The sequence below is a fragment of the Empidonax traillii genome, unplaced genomic scaffold, assembly GCF_003031625.1.
Source record: "Empidonax traillii isolate 1590-97213 ecotype Southwest subspecies unplaced genomic scaffold, ASM303162v1 scaffold52:size1600334, whole genome shotgun sequence".
NCBI classification, from domain to species: domain Eukaryota; kingdom Metazoa; phylum Chordata; class Aves; order Passeriformes; family Tyrannidae; genus Empidonax; species Empidonax traillii.
Window position 1 is genome coordinate 139,765 of NW_020955245.1, and position 20,791 is coordinate 160,555.

Genomic DNA, 20,791 nt, shown 5'->3' on the forward strand with positions numbered 1-20,791 from the left:
GTGGCTTGATTATATTTAAACCAGTGTTGTTATCAAGGGAAGCTCTAAGAAAGTGCAGCATATGGCTGATTTTTATCCCAAGGTGATATCATGAGGCAGCCCTGGAGTCCTTTACTGTTACTCTCACCAGCCACTCTGCAGCAGAAAGCTCCTAATGGAGTTATTTCATGCTCTGAAAGTGTAGAAAAGTAGTATAGGTGTGAATGGCTCAAGCTGCAGAGTCAGGCCTCTAAGAAGGCTTAGGAGAATAAGACAAATGGGCAAATTATGGGATGTGGCCATTGGAGAAGATCACTGAAATGGAACAGGTCTGGGAAAAAGAGTGAAACCAGTTGAAGAGTAGCACTTGAGACAAAATTCTGCTTTGTCTCAGGCTGCTGGGTTAGAACAGAACTCATTGCTTAAAAGCTACACTGCTAATTTCTTTGTAAGTGTGAATCTGTGGATTCCTAACATATTTGGCTTCTTTGTTGATAGTTAAAGCCCTTGGCTTGAGTCTTGACAAGAAGTCCCCTTACTGTTGGCCTGCTTCCATCATCCCTAAAGCAGCATTAATTATTTTTAATGAAGAAATCCTTTCTGCTGCCAAATGACCTTTTTGAGATTCATTGTGAGCTACATTTTCCACTTCTTGCTTAGGCTCCAAAATCTACAAATACACATGACCATGAAAGAGATTAGCACAGAGTAAACTGATGTGGACTGGTTCCTAATTCTAAATTAGAAAACTAATTGGAAAGGAAAAATTTACAATTTGAAGGGAGGATAAGACCTCCCCTAGATTTCCATGACTGCAGATTCCTAGTTATAAATCTGGAGCTGAATGATATTGTATAACTCCTGACTACTCAGCCAATGCCTAACACAGAAAAATGAGGTTTTCTTTTCAATGAGTAGTTGCACCCTGCAATTCCCCCACATATGGATGCTGTGCAAAAGTGACACATCAGGAAACTGCCTCCAACAGTGTTTCTGTGAACAGCCAAAATCCGACACAAAGTGTGATCAAACTCCTGTAAAGAATGAGGTAACATCATACAGAAGTTTGTCCAACTTACAGGATTAGCGTGAGGACTGCCAGCAATATTAGGGATCTCAGGGGGAAATCAAGGAAGTTATACTCTGTAGTCCAAGCAAACACACTATTGTAAGCAGACACTTCTCTTCACGGCTTTCCTCCCAGCTCCTTTTCTCCCTGAGCTGTGGGAAGGTGGGGAAAACACTGCGTGGAAGCGAGTAGGTGACTGTGCCAGGCTGGTCTGACCTGTGACTCGTGTTCTTGCAGTGGAACTTCCCCCTGCTGATGCTGGTTTGGAAGATGGCACCGGCCCTGTGCTGCGGGAACACTCTGGTTATCAAGCCAGCTGAACAAACCCCCCTCACGTCGCTGTACATCGGCTCTCTGATCAAGGAGGTGAGGAAATCTCAACACCCCCCTGAGGTTCTCTTAAGGTCGTAAGGAGGATTTTTGAATTGGCTGTCCAGGTTTTTCGGGTTTAAAGATGTTAAAGGCTCACAAGGGAAAGTGAGAACAAGCTTTGTATCCAGTGTTTCTTCACAAAGACCTTCGTGACTGACAGTGACTGGCTGGGAGGTAGCAAAGATCACAAAACCCGTACGTTTTTCTCCTGTCTCAGGAAGCTGCAGGGAGAAAAAATGGTGCTTTTATTCCTCTGCCTTGTCTTCCCTTCTCCCAAATGAGGGAAAAACAACAGCTCAGTTTTATTAGACAATGGGACAAAAAAGAGTGTGATTAGACAGCAGTGTTGTGTTTGTTGTTTTTAAGTGGGATAATTCAACCAAGACAGAGTGTCCTGGGAAACAATTCTTCGTCATTTCTGTGGTTCATAGAACAATTTAGCTATGTCTGGCCTGGAAAGTCAGCTGAAATAAAGGGAAGATCACAGGTTGGGGTTTTAAAAATGTTGGTTTAGGGCTTGTCAGGTAGGACCTGTTGTGCCCTGTTCATCATACAGAGGGGGTGGGAGGTGCACAGAACCTTCCAGAACTGGTCAGAACAGCAGCTTCCTAAAGCTATGGATGTGACTCACTGAGGAAAACTAAAGGGGTTGTAGATATGCTTTTTCCTCTCAGCTGGAAGCCTGTTTGTGAGGCTCAGTCAAATGATGATGATGATTTTGTCTGTTCTTGGCTTAGCCTGGGAGAAAAACAGAAGGATATGTTGATAATTGACACTTAGGGCTCCTCCATCAGGAAAGGAAGTGGGGGGAAAAATAATACCAGTTAAGTATTTCCTACAATTGCTTGGCTTAATAAGATCACACAGGATGAGTTCAGTTGTCGTGGCTTTTAGTGAGCCCTGCCACACCACTGCTTTTTATCACTCTGACATGCAGCTCCCCAAACACAGGCATAGCATCCCCCCACCCCCCCCCAAAAAAAAACAAACCCAACATTCAGTTCTGGTAAAATGAACGTTTTGAGCTGGAATTCTAAGCTTGCTGTTTCTCCCAGTCGATCTTCAAGGCAGAAGTGTAATTAGAGCAGAATAATTTTATTTGGAGATGCTCCTTTCTCCACCCAAAATTAGCTAAATTCTTTGCAGTTTTTCAGAAGAATAAGTTAAACTCTTTTGGTTTTCATCTTTAAAAGGATGCAGAAGATGTTACCACACAAGCAAAGCTACGTGTTGGGTTCAATGAAATAATTTCAGGCCAACCAAAATATTTTGGCTTTCGTTTTTTTTGCTGAAAAACAGAAAAAACTTTTTGGCTCAGGGTGTCCTGAACCAATTTTTTGCTTCCTTGTGGCTTTGCTGCTTACTCCAAACACCATTACTTGCACAGTTTGACACGCAGTATTTGCTTGAAAACTCATTAGCCAAGACACAAACTCTATTAAGTGCACTTTTGTCATTGTCACATCCACAGAAGAAATGAGACTGCCCTTCCAATTTATGAAGGGAAAACTGGGGAAAAAAGGTCTTATGAGGATAACTCTGCAAGGTAGTGCATGAGCAGTTGCTTCCTTCTTTACTCTGCTAAAAGGAGAAACTGCATTTATTGAGATTTTGTATTAAAAAGTGATAAGAAACAAAGAAAATGTGTTATGTTCTGCAATTCCATCATTAGAAATTCCAGGGAAAACAACTCTGTGCTATCAGTAGTAGGGGAGGGCTAACTTAGAAGAGTGTAATCCTTGAAACTCTTGTTTCAGGAAGTAAAAACAAACCAGTAAATCCCTCACTTCTCTTAGCACTAGAATTTCACCTAAAGTTCTGCCATTTGTCTCTTTTGGCAAAATTACCAGTTGGCTAATCTAGGTTGTAAATGTGGTGGAAACTTGCATAAGCCTGTGACCATCTGCTTTTGTATTCCTGTTTTATTAGCCCCACCATCTAGTGAGGGGTTTTATTGACTTCATAATCCCTCTGGCCCCTGAAGAACCACAAACGTCAACCTTTGTTCAAAGCAAACTTTCAGTCGGTTCCCCCTTGGCTCCAGCTGCGCTGCAGTAGCTGGGGGCCAAGTTTGGCCAACAGACTCACTCTCCTTTGACTTGAAACTGGGATTTCTCCAAGAATTCCTACTGAAACTTGGCATTTCCTAAGCATGGCTGTGAGTTCCACCCACGGCCACTCCAGCTGGTAGCACGCAGCCATGTTACTGGAAAGCCTGGAAAACAGGGATGTATCACTGGTAAGAGCTCCAGGGAGTATAGTACAACTAATTCAAGCTCCCTGAGAAATGAGCTGTGCTCTCAGGATCTCTGCAGAGCTGTTTTTAACCTCTGTTTCAGGTGGGTTTCCCTCCTGGTGTGGTGAACATCGTGCCAGGCTACGGCCCCACAGCTGGAGCTGCAATTTCTACCCATGACAACATCGATAAAATCGCTTTTACTGGGTCAACCAAGGTGGGTGATGGATTTCTCAGAGGGCACCTGCTGTTCCTCTTTGCGTTCTCTTCTAGACTGTCATTAATATAGGACTGGAGCAATGAAATGTTGGTGATTTCTGTATAGCCAACAACTTTCTCCATCACATTCCGTGGGACAGGATTTCTCAGAAGTGTTTAATATTTGTCTAATTCAGGTCCTTGTGCTAATCCCACATCTCTGTAAGCTGGGTTTTGCCAAACCACCATATTTCTGTAAGAACTGAAGAGGTGCTCTGATATAAGACAGTGTGCTGGGCAGGCTGGCAGTGACTTCACGTCATGTCATTGACCTGATGGAGCTTCTGGGCAAGTTTTCCTGCCAGTCCTGCCCTGCAACTGGAAAACATGTCAGTCAGAGCCCTGAACAATTCTTCCTTGGCTTTAGTTACCTCTGAGGAACTTAGGACTTAAACAAAAACATGGCCCAGTGCCCAAGGCTTCCTCTGCTGACGTGGAGGGGATTAACATTTGAGCTTCTTCTGAGACCTGCATGGTAAAGCACCTTCTATTCAGTTTTTTTTTCCTGTAAATAGGTACATCTGCCTTCTTTATGAGAGGGGTGGAAGTGAGGCCTCTGCACTCTCAGTCCCCTACAGCCATCCCCTTCTGTACCTACGTGGGGGAAAGTGCACAGGGCCTGGCCAAGCCCATGGAATTGAGCACAGCTGAGACATGCAAAAAAAAAAAAAAAAAAAAATCGCCTCCAGTAATCACTGCTGAAAATTCTCAAACAAAAGATTGCTTAGAAATGTGAATGTTTTTCCACTGACTGCTTTAGATGTTTCTTGCATATCCACACCCCCTGAAGAGAGGCAGTGTCCAAAGAATGGAAATGCTGACACCAGTGGAGGCAGTTGAGGCAAATATAGTCTCTTCTCCTTTATTTCTTTGAGGAACATTGTTCTTGTCGAGCATTTGCTGAGTTCGTCCATTCTTATGTCTGTTCTCATAACTGCAGAGTGTAATCTGAATGTGTAACGATGACAAATTACCTTGAAAGGTGTTCTTGGCCAGTAAAGGTAGCTCTAAACACTCAAAAGCTGCTGCATTTACCAACACTACCATCTAGTGGCTTTGTGTACATCCAAACTGCTGTGCATATCCCATAGGAAAAGGTGTGTTAAGCCTCTGTTTCTGTACAGGGATCATGGGAACAAACACAAATGCAATAAAGCAAAAGTTCACAATGAGCTTTTACTCTCTTGATAGTTGGTCTAATCTCAGAGTTTACTCAGTGTCATGCTTCTCTCCAAATCCTAGATCAGAAACATTTAGCCCAGATGAGACTCTGGCTGTGTGAAAACAATGGAGCTTATAGACTCATCTGGCCCACATGGATCTGTTTGGGGTTTTAATGAAAAAGGAGTATCCAGTGGATTAGTGGCAGAAGGAAAATCTCAGCTGCTGGAGCCTGTAGGCAAAAAAACTCCTGTAGACACTGTGCTTGTCTCCTAATCCATGGGTGTGCAGGAAACACCGAGGGAGACAGATTCTTTGCTAATGCATGTGTAATTTAGAAGTGTTTTCTTCCCCCTCCACCCATCTGTGAGTTCAGCTGCATCTCTGCAGTATTTGCAGCACAATGCTACTGTTTCTGAGCCAGGAAGTGAAGCTAATTCAAAATATATTTTGACTTAGTTTTTAAGCCCCAGCTCGGGCCCAGTGCCAGCTTGGAAATGCTGATCTTAAACTCCACGAGGATTTTCCCATCTAGATTTCTTCTTTTCTCTTACTTTATTAACTTACTCCTCTTTGGCCAGCTAGCTTGTAGTAATGCCTCTTGCAAAGCTATGATGCATCACTTATTTCTGCTGTCTCCAGGACTAAGCTCTGAGTGACTAGAGATGATCTGCACTGCTAAGTTCAGAGTCCTGCTGGAATTACAAAGGCAAACCAAGAGAAATGCAGATCTGTAACTGCCAGCCAGCTGCCCCCTGCTTTCCTTGCTCCCAGTTCCACTCCAGGGAAACAGTATTTTTGGGCAGTAATAAGGTTTCCATGAGCAAAGGTAAAATGCAAGAAAACCAGTTATAATAGAAATAAATTTAAGGTCATTCTTAAATTAACCTGTCCTAACAACTAAAGCTTACAAATAGTTTTAATTCCTACTGTTTCTAACAAAATTAGATGGCTAAACTCTGGAAGCAGAGTAAATCCTTCAGGAGAGGGTGGGCATATAAATGCCAATAGATGGTCAGAGCAGGTTCCTGGGCAGAAAGTGCCATAGCAGAGCTAGTTGGAGTTTCTCTGTTGGCATCCTCAGGTGTTGCCTTGGAAGGAACATGTCTCAGCTACTCTTGTGTGTGGAGCAGCTCAGCCTAAACTGTCAGAAAGTTTTAGTTTTCTCCTAAATGCCAAAATCACTGCATGGCTTTTTGGTATGGGAGTGCTAACAGACAGGAACAGTGAGTTCTTATCGTTGACTTGGCAAGATTTACTCTAAGAAGTTGGAATTGCCAATGTTTAAAAGTAAAACTTGTAGCCCTTGGGGCCAGTTGACTGCCAGCGTTGCTCACTGGGTTGCACTGGGTGGGAAATGCCTTGTTCTGCAGCTCTGAGTAGCAAATAACTTCAGGACACAGATCCTGTAGCTCTCCCAGATAGCTCACCCTTTCAGATCTGCCCAAAACCAAACCTTAATTCTGGGGCTGGTTTTGAACCCAGCACATCACAGCAGTAGGAAGCTCAAACTCCTTGACTTCTACCTGCTTCAGCTGCCTGCTGGGCTCTCCCACCCTTGTCAGCATCACACTTGGCACTGGGGAAAAAACTCATGTCCCCTCTGTCTCTCACTGCTGCAGGTTGGAAAACTGATCAAGGAAGCTGCTTCTAAAAGCAACCTCAAAAGGGTGACATTGGAGCTGGGAGGGAAAAACCCCTGCATCGTGTGTGCAGATGCAGACTGTGAGTATGGGCTGCTGGGTTTGCTGTGAGAGAGGGTGGGGGGGGGGATGGTTGTGTGTCCCTGCTGTCCTTTGGCAGCTCGCAGGGCCGGGGTTTGCCCCCACATCCAACCCAAAGCCTGAAGAAAACCTCTGTCTTGGAGCAGGATACAGTTCTGCATCACTGGAGCTCTTCCCTGGGGCAGGGATGATTCCCATGGCCCGTGTTGCCTTCCCTGGGGATGGCTGCAGTTGCAGATAAATCTTGTATTTGTATTTCTGCTCTTTGTGTGCTTTCCTTGTGGTTGGCAGTGCTGCAGAGCCTGAGCCAAGCTCTGGGAAAAAGCATTTTTCTGGAAAGCAGCCCCTGTGCAGGCATTCCTGTGACAGGAGAGTTTTGTAGGACCTGATCTAATCCAGCCTTCACCTCTATCCTGAGGGTCTGCAGGGCTCATTTAACAAGTTTTGTTGTGATTTAGTTACACTAGGAGATAAGCGAAACCTGTGACCACCAAAATAGTTGGAAAACTGTATTTGGGCTTCAGGAAAACATTCTCCACTCTCCTGCTCAGCACAGCAGAGGTTGGAATCAGAGGTATTTGTGCCAGCTGCTAATAGTGAGCCTTGCAAGGACGTGGCCAAAGCTGGCACACTCCTTTCTGAACAATCACTGCTGAAACCAGTCTGTAGGAACCAATGCATGGTATCCAGGAATCCACATTTGAATTCCCACCGCAAGAAAAGCTGGTCACTGCCTTCAGTGAGTCCTTGTGGAAGAAAGTATCAGGAACTATGGCAAACCAGACCTCGAGACAAAAGGCAGGAAGGGGGGTGGATGCAATAAGAGATGTGGTTTGGGGGCAGTGGGAGGCCCTGTGAGTGCCTCTGCTGGGTGTGGACCATCCGTCAGCAGTTTTTTTGAGGAGTTTTTCCAAAGGGAAAGGAAACACTGGAAGGGTTGAAACTGTGCATGTGGTAACACTTCTCCCTCCTCTTGGGCCATCTTGCAGTGGACTTGGCAGTGGAATGTGCCCACCAAGGCGTGTTCTTCAACCAGGGGCAGTGCTGCACGGCGGCCTCGCGGGTGTTCGTGGAGGAGCAGATCTACCCCGAGTTCGTCAAGCGCAGCGTGGAGTTTGCCAAGAAGAGACTGGTTGGAGACCCCTTTGATGCCAGAACTGAACAAGGGCCCCAGGTAACTGTGTGCCCGAGAACAGTTTATTGTTTGGTTTTTGGTTGTGGTCTTGTTTAATTTTCCTTGTGTAAATATTATCCTTGCGAGCACGGTCCCAGCAGAAGTGCCGAGGGGTGAGTAATGTATCATGGCTTTATTTTTCCTCTCCATTTTAAATATCAATTAATCACAACTGTTGAAATGTTATGTTGTAATTTAAAAAAAAAAAAAAACACACACAACACAAATGTATTTAATTCAGTTCTTATCCAGCTTTAAGGAAGGGGCTGTCTTCCTGGTCCTGGAACACAAAGCACGTTGCAGTGAGCCATAGCACTGCTCAGAAGAGCTCAGCTAAATGGCCATTCAGCTCCTTGGCTGTGTTGGTGATGACAAGTAGTTAGAGCCCAGGGACTCCTGAGTCCTCAGTTTCCTTCTCTGCTCCCTTCCTGATCCTTTGGAGAAGTTTCAGCCAAATTAGGAGGAAGAACCATGCCAAGCTGCTGTCAGGACCGGCCTCCTCAATGCTTCCAGAGCCTTCCTCTTAGTTTTTGCATTTGAAGCAATCTGAGCTGTGCTGGAGAGCTCTGGAGAAAGGTGATCCTTGGGTCAGATCTTCTAACAGGCCCACTGTTTGCTACCAAAAAGAAAGCAGAATTCCCAGAAATCTCTAGCCAAGGCTTCTTGTTCTCAGTACTGCACTGTGAGTTTAATTTCCTTGGTGCTGTGTGTAGGATCCCTCAGAGAAGGGATGGCTCTGGGGACATCTGCCTCTCCTTATCTGGGCCTGAATCCCCACATGATTCATGCATGGCATGTTCTCTTGCAGGAGGAATAAGATGATGTACACCCCTTGTTCATGCTGAGGCTACAGCTTGCCCTGTAACTTGCCTAGAAAGGGATTTCAAACTGCTCAGAAGTCTCTGAGAAAATAGTCCCATATTTTCTCTCAGAAAATACTCCCATGCTGAGACATTCTTCAGCAGAGATGAGCTGACCCTCAAGCTGTTTCAAGGTCTGCTCTTACCTTCTGTTAAGGGCTGCCAGCTTTGGGGGTTTGTCTCTTGTTCGATGTTTTTCAGTATAACATCATCCTAAACCTTATCCAGTGGAAGCAATAAGTGAGCTGCACTTACTGCTCCCATCAGGACCGTGTTCACCTGGCTGTGCTGACAGAGACCACTGAGTTCATGAGAACAGCCCCTGAATTCACAGAGAGCACTTGTGAGGTTTGAAAGGGTGCAGTGATTGGAACACAGAGAACTGAGCTGTTTGTTTCAGTTCATCCACGCTCCCAGCTCTTCCAGAGCACTCCCCAGGGCACCCCTGTGGCACAGCAGCATCCTCTGGGATCGCTGTGGCTGAAGGGAGACTCCCTGCATACAGAGCTGTAATTAAGGGTAACAGTAAGTCCAATTAGCAGTGTCTGGTCAGATTTTAAATATGGCCCATCTGTCTTCTTTCCCTGCTCTGGCTTACCTCTTATATTTGTAGCGAGGAGAGATAGCACACCCACATGCACCTGAACTTCTGTGCAGGCAACTGTCAAAGCCCAAGATGGGGAGGTGTTGAGAGAGTGGGAGGAAACTGTAAATCCCGAAGCTTTTATTTGGTTACCAGTGCAAAGGAGCAACCTCTTCCTCTGCAGCTCTGGTTCCTTGCTCTCTGGAGCCTATGCTGTGGGCACACACAGGAACTTCAGCAGAGGAGAGAAATGATGCAGTGTCACAAGGACTTAAAATACCTTCAAAAGTAGCAAAGATTCGCACCTGCCCACAAGTTACTGTTCAAATGTGAAGCTTCCAGCTCGATTCTTTTCTGTGTTCCTGAAGTAACCTGCTTGGCTGTGAGGGATTTTTTTTATCCTGAACTGATGGATAAGGAGAGAATCACCAGGAAAAAAAATCAGTGTTCCTCTTCTTCATCTCTCCCCATCAGATGCTGCAGATCCAGCCTGTTGCTTTCCTTCTCCTTTTGTGTGGGTCAGGGGAACATACACAGCAGCATTACAAAAACAGCCACTTGCTGCTGCACAGATCCCACTTTGGGATGGTCACTGCTTAGAAGCCAACAGTGGAAAGGAGTTGGAGTCCACATGGGCTGACAGTGTTCGTAGCCCATGATCTTTCTGGTCCTACATCATCTGTAGGTGGCGACAATCCTGTTCCACAAGAAGTTGATGTGAGCTAGTCCTGAAAGAGTGGTCCCATGTGCAGCTGCTTGTTCCTCCATTGCAATGCACTGATTCAGGGGCTGATTCAGGTCTTATCCAGCCTCTTTGGAAGTGAGGGAGAAAGGTTTTACTCAGGTCAGTTCCCTGATGTGGATGACTGGCATGGGTGCCCGTGGCATGGATGTGGGGAAAAGGCTGTGTCAGCTGCAGTGTTGGGTTATGCTGATACAAACTGTACTGCTCTGATCAAAATTAGGTCAACTTTAAACAGCATTAAATTTAGACAGAAATGAGGCATGCTTCTGATGAGACCTCTCCAAAACTCACATGTGTCTGGCAGTGCTGACTGGCTGGAATTCAAAGGACACCACAAGGAACCTGCGGGGTGATCAGGGCCGTTTGAGCAGAGTGCCAACCCCAAATCCAGACCAAGGGCAATTTTTAATTTTGGATTCCTGGGAGCTGTATCACAGGAAGCAATAAAGTAAATCTGCACAGACGGCAAACTGGTTAACCAGGGCATTATACAACTGGGAACTGCAAACTGCATTAGATGAGACTGATGTCCTGGTGGACTAGAACAGGGATTACATTAGAACAAGACTAGACTACTTTTGCTATTTTAGAACCCCAAATACTGGGATTGGTGGACTGTAAAACCTAGTCTACAGGAATAAAATTAACACTAATCATGGCAATTGCTAGCCAGGAGTTATTCAGCCTAAAACATATAATTTGATTTAAAAGATGGTGAATATTTTCCTTTTGACTGTAGACATGCACCTCAGGATTAAAGTGTGAAAGTAAAACATGTAAGTAGGAAGGGTCTGTTTCCAGCAGTGTTTGGACCCAGCTGTGGGTTATTTTGCAGGATTACAAATGCTAGGATTGGAGAAGGAAAAACTTCTCCTTGTGGTCTTGACTTAAATGAAGCAAGAGGAGAAGATTTGGGGGTTCTCAGATTTTCGGCATTGCAGTGATCCTTAGAAGCCGCCTTCTCTATTGCATTAGATGAATAAATAGTAGAATTTGCCTTACCAGATCATGTGTTTTTAATAGAAGTCAATGCTTGAACCATAAATAATAGTGGAGTAGGGGACAGAATTTAAACAAGCCTTGCAAGCTCCAGTTACAATGACAAACAGTTCCACCCTTGCATGTCATTTTTACAAATGTTTTCTTTCCCCAGTGTCTTTTCATCTAACTGTAGTTTGCCTTGCAACAAGTTACAGCTGTATAAATATCCTTGTTTTGTTTTCTGTGATGTGAAGTAGATGGACTGGATTGGTCTGGATCACAGACATGCCAGGATGGAAAGCACTTGCAGATATTTTCAAATTATTTACGTTTGGCAACCAAGCAACCGGACAAATAGACAATATGTCTGACACCTGCCAAGCTCCCTGTGTGACACTGTATCCTACATGGGGACACACATTTCCCAGTGCAGTAGCATGTATGAAGTGTGTCCTTGGGTGGCACCTCAGCACTGGAGAGAACACAAGCACTTGGTGCAGGCTGTCCACAGTGCAGGAGGGACACCCACATCTGTGTGGCAGCAGATGTGCTGTTCTCTGTTTTCCCTGTGTGCCAGAAGTACCCCAAGGACACTCTCCTGCAGCTTTGATATTTGTCTAAAAGCATGAAAACTTGGATTGTGTGTGGCCAGGATTAACTAGGGACAGGATATAGTCTGTAATCTGGAGGAGTCAAGTGTGGAACACTCCATGTAAACAGTCCCAACTGGCAACTGGCCCTGCTGAAATAAAAACAGATGCTGAGGGAGGGGGACTGAACGAGCACAAGCATCTGGAGATACCTGGCATTCAGAATAACCCCCTAGGCTTTCAGGGCACCTCAAACCAGTGGGTGGAGTCTTTTATTTAACCACCTCAATACATTTGTCAAGCTTTTTGTTAGTTTTACTCTTTTAAAACATCTCTGTAAGAGTTTTACCACCTCCAGCGTGCTGGTAACAACAGCACTCACTAATTGAGATTATTCCATACTTAGGTGTGGGTGAGGAGGAGTTAGACCAGGTTGGTAGTTAAAAGTGAAGATATGGCTCCCAGTGCAGAGAACCAAAAAAAAGTAGGGTCTCTAAGATCTGTGAAAAGAGATTCTGATTTTAAAAGCAAGGCTTCAGTGCAGCAGTTGTTCTGAAGTCACCCCACTAACAGGGTTTATCTTTGAGGCTGTACATGGAGTGTGAGAGTGTGGAAGGGGATGGAGGCAGAGCTCACTGGGTGCTTCCAGCTGGGGACAGAGAGCTGGGGGTGAAGCTGCACATTAGAGCAAAGTCGAGCCAATAGTTTATATACCTTAATTCTCATCCTTGCACCAATTCTGTTGGTCAGATCCCTTGCTGAGCCCAGCAAAACCCATCTCAGGCTGCTCTCGTGCTGCTACTGAGATGAATCAGTGCCTGGAGAAGGTCTGTAAGTCCCAGAGCCCAAGTGAGGTGAGCTGTGGGAGTGCATATCCAGGATGCAGAGGAAGGGAAAGTGGGGAGACCCCTCCATGTGGCAGCAAACTATTAGATCAGATTACACAATCCCATGCAACTTCACCTTCTCTTTCCCGTGGCTCAGGGCTGTGCCCACGTCCTGTCTCTCACCCTGTTCATTGCCTGACTGTCCTGTCCTCAATGGAGATGTTAATTGATCTGGTTGGACAGTGCAAAGCTGCCCCTGGGCCACCTGCCGTGACTTGATCTCTGGAACCACGATAATAAAGGTGCTGCTGATTCTCTTCCTTTTGTGTCTGACAGATTGACCAAAAACAGTTTGACAAAATCCTGGAGCTGATAGAAAGTGGGAAGAAAGAAGGGGCTAAGCTGGAGTGTGGGGGTCTTGCCATTGAGGACAGAGGCCTGTTCATAAAACCCACTGTGTTTTCGGAGGTCACTGACAACATGCGAATCGCCAAAGAAGAGGTACAGTACAAGTCACCTGAATTTTATCTGCATTTACCCCTGTAAATGGGAAAGAAAGAGGTATGGTGGTGGTTTGAAGTCAAAACTTGAGAGCAGAGTAGAAGTAATCCCTTCTACTGATCAAGTATCTGCAAGATGAGCATCAGTTTGGACGCTGTGTGTGAGTTGTAAGAGTAGAAGGGAAAGAGCAGAATAGAAAAAAATGTCAAAATGTTTTAGCATAATTTTTTGTGCAATTTATGGGTGTCTGTTTGCCATCCCTTCCTAATGCCTTTCTGCTTTCCCTCATTTTCTTTGGTTTTCCTGGGGAAATTAGCTCTGTAAGTGTAATCACTGGACAAAAACAAACCCAAAACAGTAGATAACACTACTCTAGGTTTTTTAGTTCTCATTTCAGAAGAATTTGATATAATGCAAAATACGAGCACATGCCTTACCTGGATAAATGCTGCTTCAGGAGTAATGGCCATGGAGGGGTTTCTGTCTGAATCCTTGATTTTAAATATAAATAACTGAGTAAAAACAACTGAAACTGTGGCAGGATGGAACAATTCTATATATTCTTCTTCATAAAGTTTGAAGGTTTTTCTAAAGACAGAGCTAAGCTTTATGGGAAAAGAACTCTGGGGCCTGCAGCTGGTGAGGAGGGAAGGAATGGCCACTGAAGAACTTCTCTCAAGTAGCCTTAGTCTCAAACAATCCCAGATTCCATTCTCATGGCAAAATCCCCCGAGGCTGACCGTTTCTTTCCTATATGAAAACATGCTCAAAGCCAGCAAAGTGCAGATCTAATACTCTGGCTTTCATTATTCATCTGCAGAAATGTTGAACAAGCTGCATGTGATTAGATCCTGTGATATTCCTTTGAAATAGAAGTTAATCTACTTTTCATCGTGTTCCTCAATGGAAAAGAAGTAGTTGCCAAAGTCTAACTGGCACTTGTATTTTATAGTTGAGCCCAGTGCTTTTTATGGGGCTGCTTGCTGTTCACTCCTGGCAGGATGTTTAAATGTCTCAGATCTGCCACAGAATCTCTAAGGAACCTGGGAAAGATATCAGTCACTCAGGGCATGAGTTACATGCTAAAAATAGAGGGAAAAAACTGAAAATCCCATGACGGGCCTTTTCTTAATGAACTGACTCCAAATCCCATGTCATGATTCATGAAGCTTATCCAGTTTCATTCATTTGCAGTTTTGTGGCAAATGCATGTTCACCCTTTGCCTAGGATTGAGGCTCCAGTTAAACACCTGGATATCCCAAAACAGACACTTAGAAACCCTTCTGTGACCCTAAAGGTAGCCCAAGTGACAAGTGAGTCTCCATCTCACCTGCAGTGGGGTTTATCGAGGCCTGGGAAGCCAAGTTTGTGGTCAAACACAGACGTGGTAAATGCAGTGCATGCAAATAAACTGCACACAGTGACAAAACCAGAGTTAAAATCCAGGAAGGAAAATTGCAGTCCTTGAAATATATTAATTACTACTTGAGTACACTCAGCTTCAGAGGAGTTCAAAAGGAGAGTTGTCAAGGAGTAAGGATGAAGCATTTGAAACTTGTCCAGATCTAACTCTGCTCATTCTGATTGTTATAGATGATCCATTAGTTGTTGGATCTTAGCATGTATTAACTAAAATAGCAGATCACTGTGCTTCCTTTGAAGTTTCATTAGTAGTTTTTAAGAGACTCTATCAGTGACTTTCTAGAAGGCTAGGATGTAACATTTTAAATATATTATCCAAACAAAGCATCTGACTCCGATTACCCCAGAATTACCGTGATTACCAGAGGCTTTCCTGTACTAAAGTTTAATTGATCTGTGCAGATTTTTGGGCCAGTTCAGCCAATTATGAAGTTCAAGAGTATAGAAGAGGTGATAAGGAGAGCCAACAGTACCGAGTACGGACTCACGGCCGCGGTGTTCACGAAGAACCTGGACAGAGCCTTAGCTCTGGCTTCAGCTCTGCAGTCAGGAACGGTCTGGTGAGCAGTGTGGGGATGGAGTGTGGGCTGGGAGTTGGTTTCCTGGGAGGGGAGAGGGATTTATGACTTGCAGTCGTGTATAAATGCTGGAGGTGAGATGTATTAGGAGCCTATTCAGTTCTTTATGCTGCTCAGAAACAACACCCATTCCTCAAAATGAGGTGGTGAGGACCAGAGAGTCTGTCGAGAAATGGATTGGTTTTTCCTTCAGTTGATGTTGTTCTTCGTCTGAACAACCCTGGAAATGGAGGGGTTGTAGTAAATTCCACCAGACGTGGTGCCTTTCAAATCCTCTGTGTGTGTGTGTGTGATGATCTTCAGGCACCACCAGATGGGTCTTTGCTGCACAAACCAGTGTGGACAGTAGATGGCAACACACCACTGTCACAAAGGGCAGCTATTTTTGCTTACAGAATTCCTTGGTTTATATTAGAATCATTTTAAACATGGAATCCTGATTTTTTTTCCCACTCAGTATAGGAGTTTGATCTGATGCCTGATTTTGATGCACGCAAAGGAATGATTTCGAGAGCTGGCACCTGAAGAATCTGCTTCAAATATTTAAGTAAAAATGGAATGTTGGGCTTTGAAGGATACATGTGCTGTACATGGAGGTGCAGAGCTACAGCACAAGCCATAGCTGTCCCTTTTCAGTCATTTGATCTCACTGAGGTGCTGAGGAAGTGTCTGCATTAACTTTTTCTCCCACATGTCTATAGAAATGGGCCCAGTGCTTTCATTTTACCGCAGCACAATTGTCTAATACAGTCCAAATTTTTTTCTATACCTGGAAGCGGATGCTGGGCCTGGTTGTGGGTGTTTAGACAGCTTTTGGAGTAAACATGTTCAGTTCAGAATGTGCTTCATAAACTGGGGAATAGGCTGGACTGTTTATTTTAATCACATCTCTGAACACGGACTAAATTCCAGCTCTAGCACGAATGTCTTTGCCATTGGAGACCACGAAGTGAGATGTGGGTGAGACTGAGCACCACTCAAAGGTTTTGTGTTTCTGCAACAAAATAAGACTTTATTGCTAAAATCTGATTTCTCAAGTGACTGAATTGTATAAAGAGAAAAGGGAGGGATTCCAGCCCTTTTTTGTATTGTTGTTGTTGTCATCGTCTTGCTCCTCTTTGGTGTTGAATTGTCTTTTCAAAAAATTGATGTTTTTATTGTAGGATCAACTGTTACAACGCGCTCTATGCACAGGCTCCTTTTGGTGGCTTTAAAATGTCAGGCAATGGCAGAGAACTGTAAGTTTTGCTCAGTATTTTGTTTATATGTGGGTGGTGAATGCAATAGTTATTGTGACTGTGAAAGCAATGTTGAATTTGCTTCTAAACTATCAGGCTTGCAGCAGGCTGCAGGGGGAGGTGCTGAGCCAGTACAGGGTGGATGTAAAGCATTCTTTCAGGAGTACCTTCATCTGCTTTATAAGCTTTTAGGAACTCCAATTCAGTCAAGTCCACTTGGAAGCATTTTTCCACACTGGTTAAGTTTTTAGGTCAAGGGAGAAGCGTGACGGCTTGGCTGGGCACGCTGGTATTTACCCCAAACCTCCTCCACCTTTCTCTGGTGGTGTCTGGGCCTCCCTGGGCTGCTGTATCATTGCTCCTGGTTGGACCTCTTCCAGTGGGAAGGAATGATCTCCAAAATCATTTTATATCCCACCTGCCAAGCTTGCTGCTAAATTGCAGGGGGACCCCTCTGTCCCTCTCCCCCAGCCTGACCTGTTGCAGTGGCGCTACCAGGCATTTCAGCTCTAATTAGTTACTAAAGCCAAAATTTTTAAACTGAGGTCACCCCATGAGTTAGAGGTAGAGCTGAGACATTTTCTTAAACCTTAATTGTTTTCCTGTATAGGAGGGAGGCAGCTTTTCTTACACCTCTCAGCAAACTCTTCAGAGAAATCTAAAGCACTTTTTGTTTCACAAGACAGATTTAATTCCAGGAACCGCTTCCAGTAGCTGTTCTTGGTGCATCTGCTGCTCTGGGACATTCAGGTGCCTCACTTGCTAAGCACAGCAAATGAATGAATCCTCAAATGGGACACAGATATATTGAGACCTTATGGTTTACTTTGCCTGACTGCCTGTCTAATTAAAGGATGTCAGGGCTTTATCCCTTGGGCAAGGCATGGGAATAGAGCCAGTTTCCACCAACCATATAATGCAGTGGTGGGCTCCCTTATCAGTACGTTTCTGGAGCAAATGCCATGGTAACTTGTAGATAGAAGCTTTCTTTCGGTGAAAAATGAACTTTAATTACTGACTGAGCACTGATAACTGTGCGTATGTGGCTGACTCTTCTGTGGCTGCTCAGAGCAGCGCTCAGTTTTCATTAGGCAGAGTCACAAGGTGTCACCTTGTGGGTTACAGTGACCAGAAGCATTCCATGTTTCTTTTCCAAGAGGATGTAGTTGTATGTCCTTGCGTGCACGTACTGAGCAGTGGTGGGACAAATCAATAGCTGGTCTAAGTTGGTTCAGGTCTGGGTTTAATGGCCTGATGTCTCTACAGCAGCTGGCAATGAGAAGTTGAAGTGCACACATGCAGAACTCTCTTCTCTTAGGGAAGTACATGTTAACATGCTACAATTGTTTGCCCCTCTCCCTCCTCTCTCTTCTTTTCCAGTGGTGAATATGCTTTGGCAGAGTATACTGAAGTGAAAACAGTCACCATCAAACTCTCCCAGAAGAGTCCATGAGGACAGAAGGCCTAAAACGCTGACACTCTGAATGTGACACATGGGGGACGTGTTCAGAGCAAGGGGGAGGGGAGGGGTAGGAAGGAAAATGGAAACACCTGTCTTTATTCCTCTAGAAACGCTGAATCTACTGGACTCCATTTTGTCAACTGGCTCTTCAAAAACTGATTTTCCTGGCCCTACTGGCAGTATACTCTGGTACTGTGCAAGTCCCTGGCTGTTCATCTGCCTGCTACCTGTGGCTAAAACGATGGTTGGTCACGGTGTTTGCAGGACATCTGCTTTCAAACTGTACCCTGGAGGACGTGGACATGGCTGGCATGTGAGACAGATTGCTGGTACCAGCAGCATGGGCTGGCAAACAACTTCAGAGGCCTTTGGGTTTCACCTGGCGTAGATGGACTCGAGGGGTAGGGTTAGTACAACTTGGCTGGAGTTGGTGGAGTTGGTGTGGAGATTGCAGCTGGAGTTTGGGATCTGAGTGCAAGCTTCCGTGGAAGGATCTGTAACGAAATTCTCTTTGAAAGAGCTGTCTGAGTCTCTCTAAAGATACATGCATTCTCCATACTGGTGATATTCTAGCCCTGAATGAGATTTGTGGGAGTTTCCTAGAGGACTCCTTTGGGGCCAGGATTTCACCCAACACAACTAGACTTTCAAGTGCCCTTGGAACCTGATGTTTTGGTGTGCACACACTACACATGCTGCAAATGCAAGTCACTGACTTGCTGACCCTTCTGGCTCCGAGTGAGTCCCAGTTGTATCTCAAACCTTCACTACAGCACTTTTTGCAAGAGGATTTTGCACTGTTACTTACCGTGATGACACCGAGTTGGATGCTGAGCATGTAGCATGGCAGATACCCCACAGAAAACAGACCCCACCAATCCTTCTGACCTGGAGGAGAGAGCAGAAGAGCTGCACGAAGCTGTCCTGCCCTCTCTTTCTCTGTAACCTTCAGGCTTTGTGAACATCTCTTTGTTTTTTGAGCCAGGGCAATTAATTGTGAGCGTAAAACTACAAGCTCTTCTCACTGCTTCTTTATCCTGTGTGAATGTAGCTTAAAATACATTTCTGGAAGTGCAGTAAGAAAAGGCAGGTGCTCCCAAGCACACACCAAGTGCTAAAGAGGTGGGTGTACGAGCCAGTTACTATGGATAAGCTATGGCTGGACTTCAATGTGCCAGAGCTTTGCAGTAATTGTCCCTGTGAGTGCTGTCATCTCGTGGCCAGCAGGGAGTAGCTGATCCTTCACTGAGCAACCAACTGCCTTGGACTGTCTCTCGCTCACAGCTGTCCATGGAGTGGCTGTCACACCAAGTTCATACCTTAGCACCTCCTGCAGTAACTCCTTTGCGTGCCCAGACATTATTAGGGGATTAATGACAGGCCACACACTCTCCTCAGTTCCTGGGTTCACTGCTTTCCCTCCTCCTCCTCCTCCTCCTGGAGAACCACTGGCAAAAGGATGGCGAGTCCCACGTCTGCAGGAGCTGTGAGTGTGCAGGAGTTGGTGGTGACAGCTTGGTAGGAAGTTCAGGTGATCCCACTGGGATTGTCCTCTGAGAACCAACCCACGGAGGTTCCTTATGGCAGATCAACAGATCTCCAGGGAGCACTGATAAAGATTCCTGCCTGGAATTTTCCAGATGGTAGAGCTTGAAGCAGAAACGCAGGTCTAACCTCTTTTCTCTGCTGCAAACAAGGATTTAACCAGTACCTTCCTTTGCTCAGAGATACTCAGTCAGTAACAAATTCTGTTGCATCAGTGGAGCTTTTTTTGGAGGAGGAAGGAAGGTGGGTGGTGATAAGTAAGGAAAAAGTTTGCATGAGCCTAAACTTCCTTATTAGCGAACGTTGAAATTGCACTTCAACCCCACTTAACTTCTTACACGACATACCTCCAACAGCTGTAACCAGATGCCTGTCCTTCCACGGGATGTGAGACAGGTAAATCTCCCCATCCAGTGATGAAAATGTCCTCCCTTCCCCATGAAAGGCCAAATGGGAACACTGTAAATAAGTTTTTATTTTTGTAAAACTCTTGGAGTGCAAACATCTTCTCAGACAGACATTTTACTCTTGCCTACCTGAGGGTTTTCTCGGGCTGCAGCCAGACAGTAAGGGAGGTGAGGCAAGCAGTAAAAGGGTGGTTATCTTGATGTATCTGTATTTTTGATAAAACAGTGGTGGAAACTGAAATCATTTAAAGTTCTTAAATTCCTACTATTCTGACTTTATATGTATGATATATATTTCACTTTTTTTTCCCCTTATCATGTTTTTAAAAAAGTCAATGTATCTCTTATTGTATAAATCAGGGTTTGACTCTACACACTGAATTTTCTAAGTTATATAACACTAGACACTAACTTTAAAATAACCCCTTAGAGGGTATATATATTTCTTTCGTTGCACAGTAAGGCTTTCATATGAAATACTAGTTGTTTTTTTAAAAGAAAAAAACCTATATTTATAAATTAGGATACAGTTAATCTAATGTATTTTTATAGCTAAAGGTACATGAAAATGCTATGTTTAAACCTCATGTATATATTTAGACTATGGGTATCTCTTTTTTTTGTAATAGTTCTTGTTCCTAATAAATGTTTAACTTTGTGAAGTGGGTGTGTCTGAGGATTCAGTATCTCACTGGGGAACTGTGAGGGAATCTGCACTTTTGGTTTAGTTTCTGCAATTTGTGAAGAATTGGCCTGTTTTAAAAGAGTAAAGTGCTAAGTGTGGTCAGCGCTCTGCACATAAAAGCTGGAGTGTGTGTGAACAGCTCGCCCTGCAAACAGCCACTCGTGTGAGTTGTGCCATTTACTGTGGGTGGAGGGAGGAGGGGAGCAGAGCTGCAGCTGGCAGGGGCAAGCACAAAGTCAGACGGATCCTCTTCCTTCTGAGGTGACACCCAAAATGGAAGTATTTGAAGGGATCGTGCAGACAGATGGGGCTTCCTGCCTTGGTCTGGCTGCTCCTAAACCCCTCTGAGACACATCCACCACTACACAGGCCAAGCCAAACTCCTCGAATTTT

The 20,791-nt window shown here is 44.7% G+C and overlaps 1 protein-coding gene across 2 annotated transcripts in view; it reads left to right on the top strand.

The window, feature by feature from the left end:
• The window catches only part of ALDH1A3 (aldehyde dehydrogenase 1 family member A3), a 35,451-nt gene extending 15,076 nt beyond the window's left edge, over window positions 1–20,375 (top strand). Inside the window, exons 6-13 of one of the 2 annotated variants that reach the window (XM_027879182.1) lie at window positions 1,286–1,414; window positions 3,760–3,873; window positions 6,698–6,800; window positions 7,789–7,973; window positions 12,896–13,060; window positions 14,886–15,043; window positions 16,225–16,299; window positions 17,680–20,375. In XM_027879182.1, the coding sequence (XP_027734983.1) occupies window positions 1,286–1,414; window positions 3,760–3,873; window positions 6,698–6,800; window positions 7,789–7,973; window positions 12,896–13,060; window positions 14,886–15,043; window positions 16,225–16,299; window positions 17,680–17,752 (1,002 nt within the window). In that variant the 3' untranslated portion in view covers window positions 17,753–20,375. The other variant, XM_027879183.1, reaches the window with a different exon arrangement.
• The last annotated feature ends 416 nt before the right edge of the window (window positions 20,376–20,791 follow it).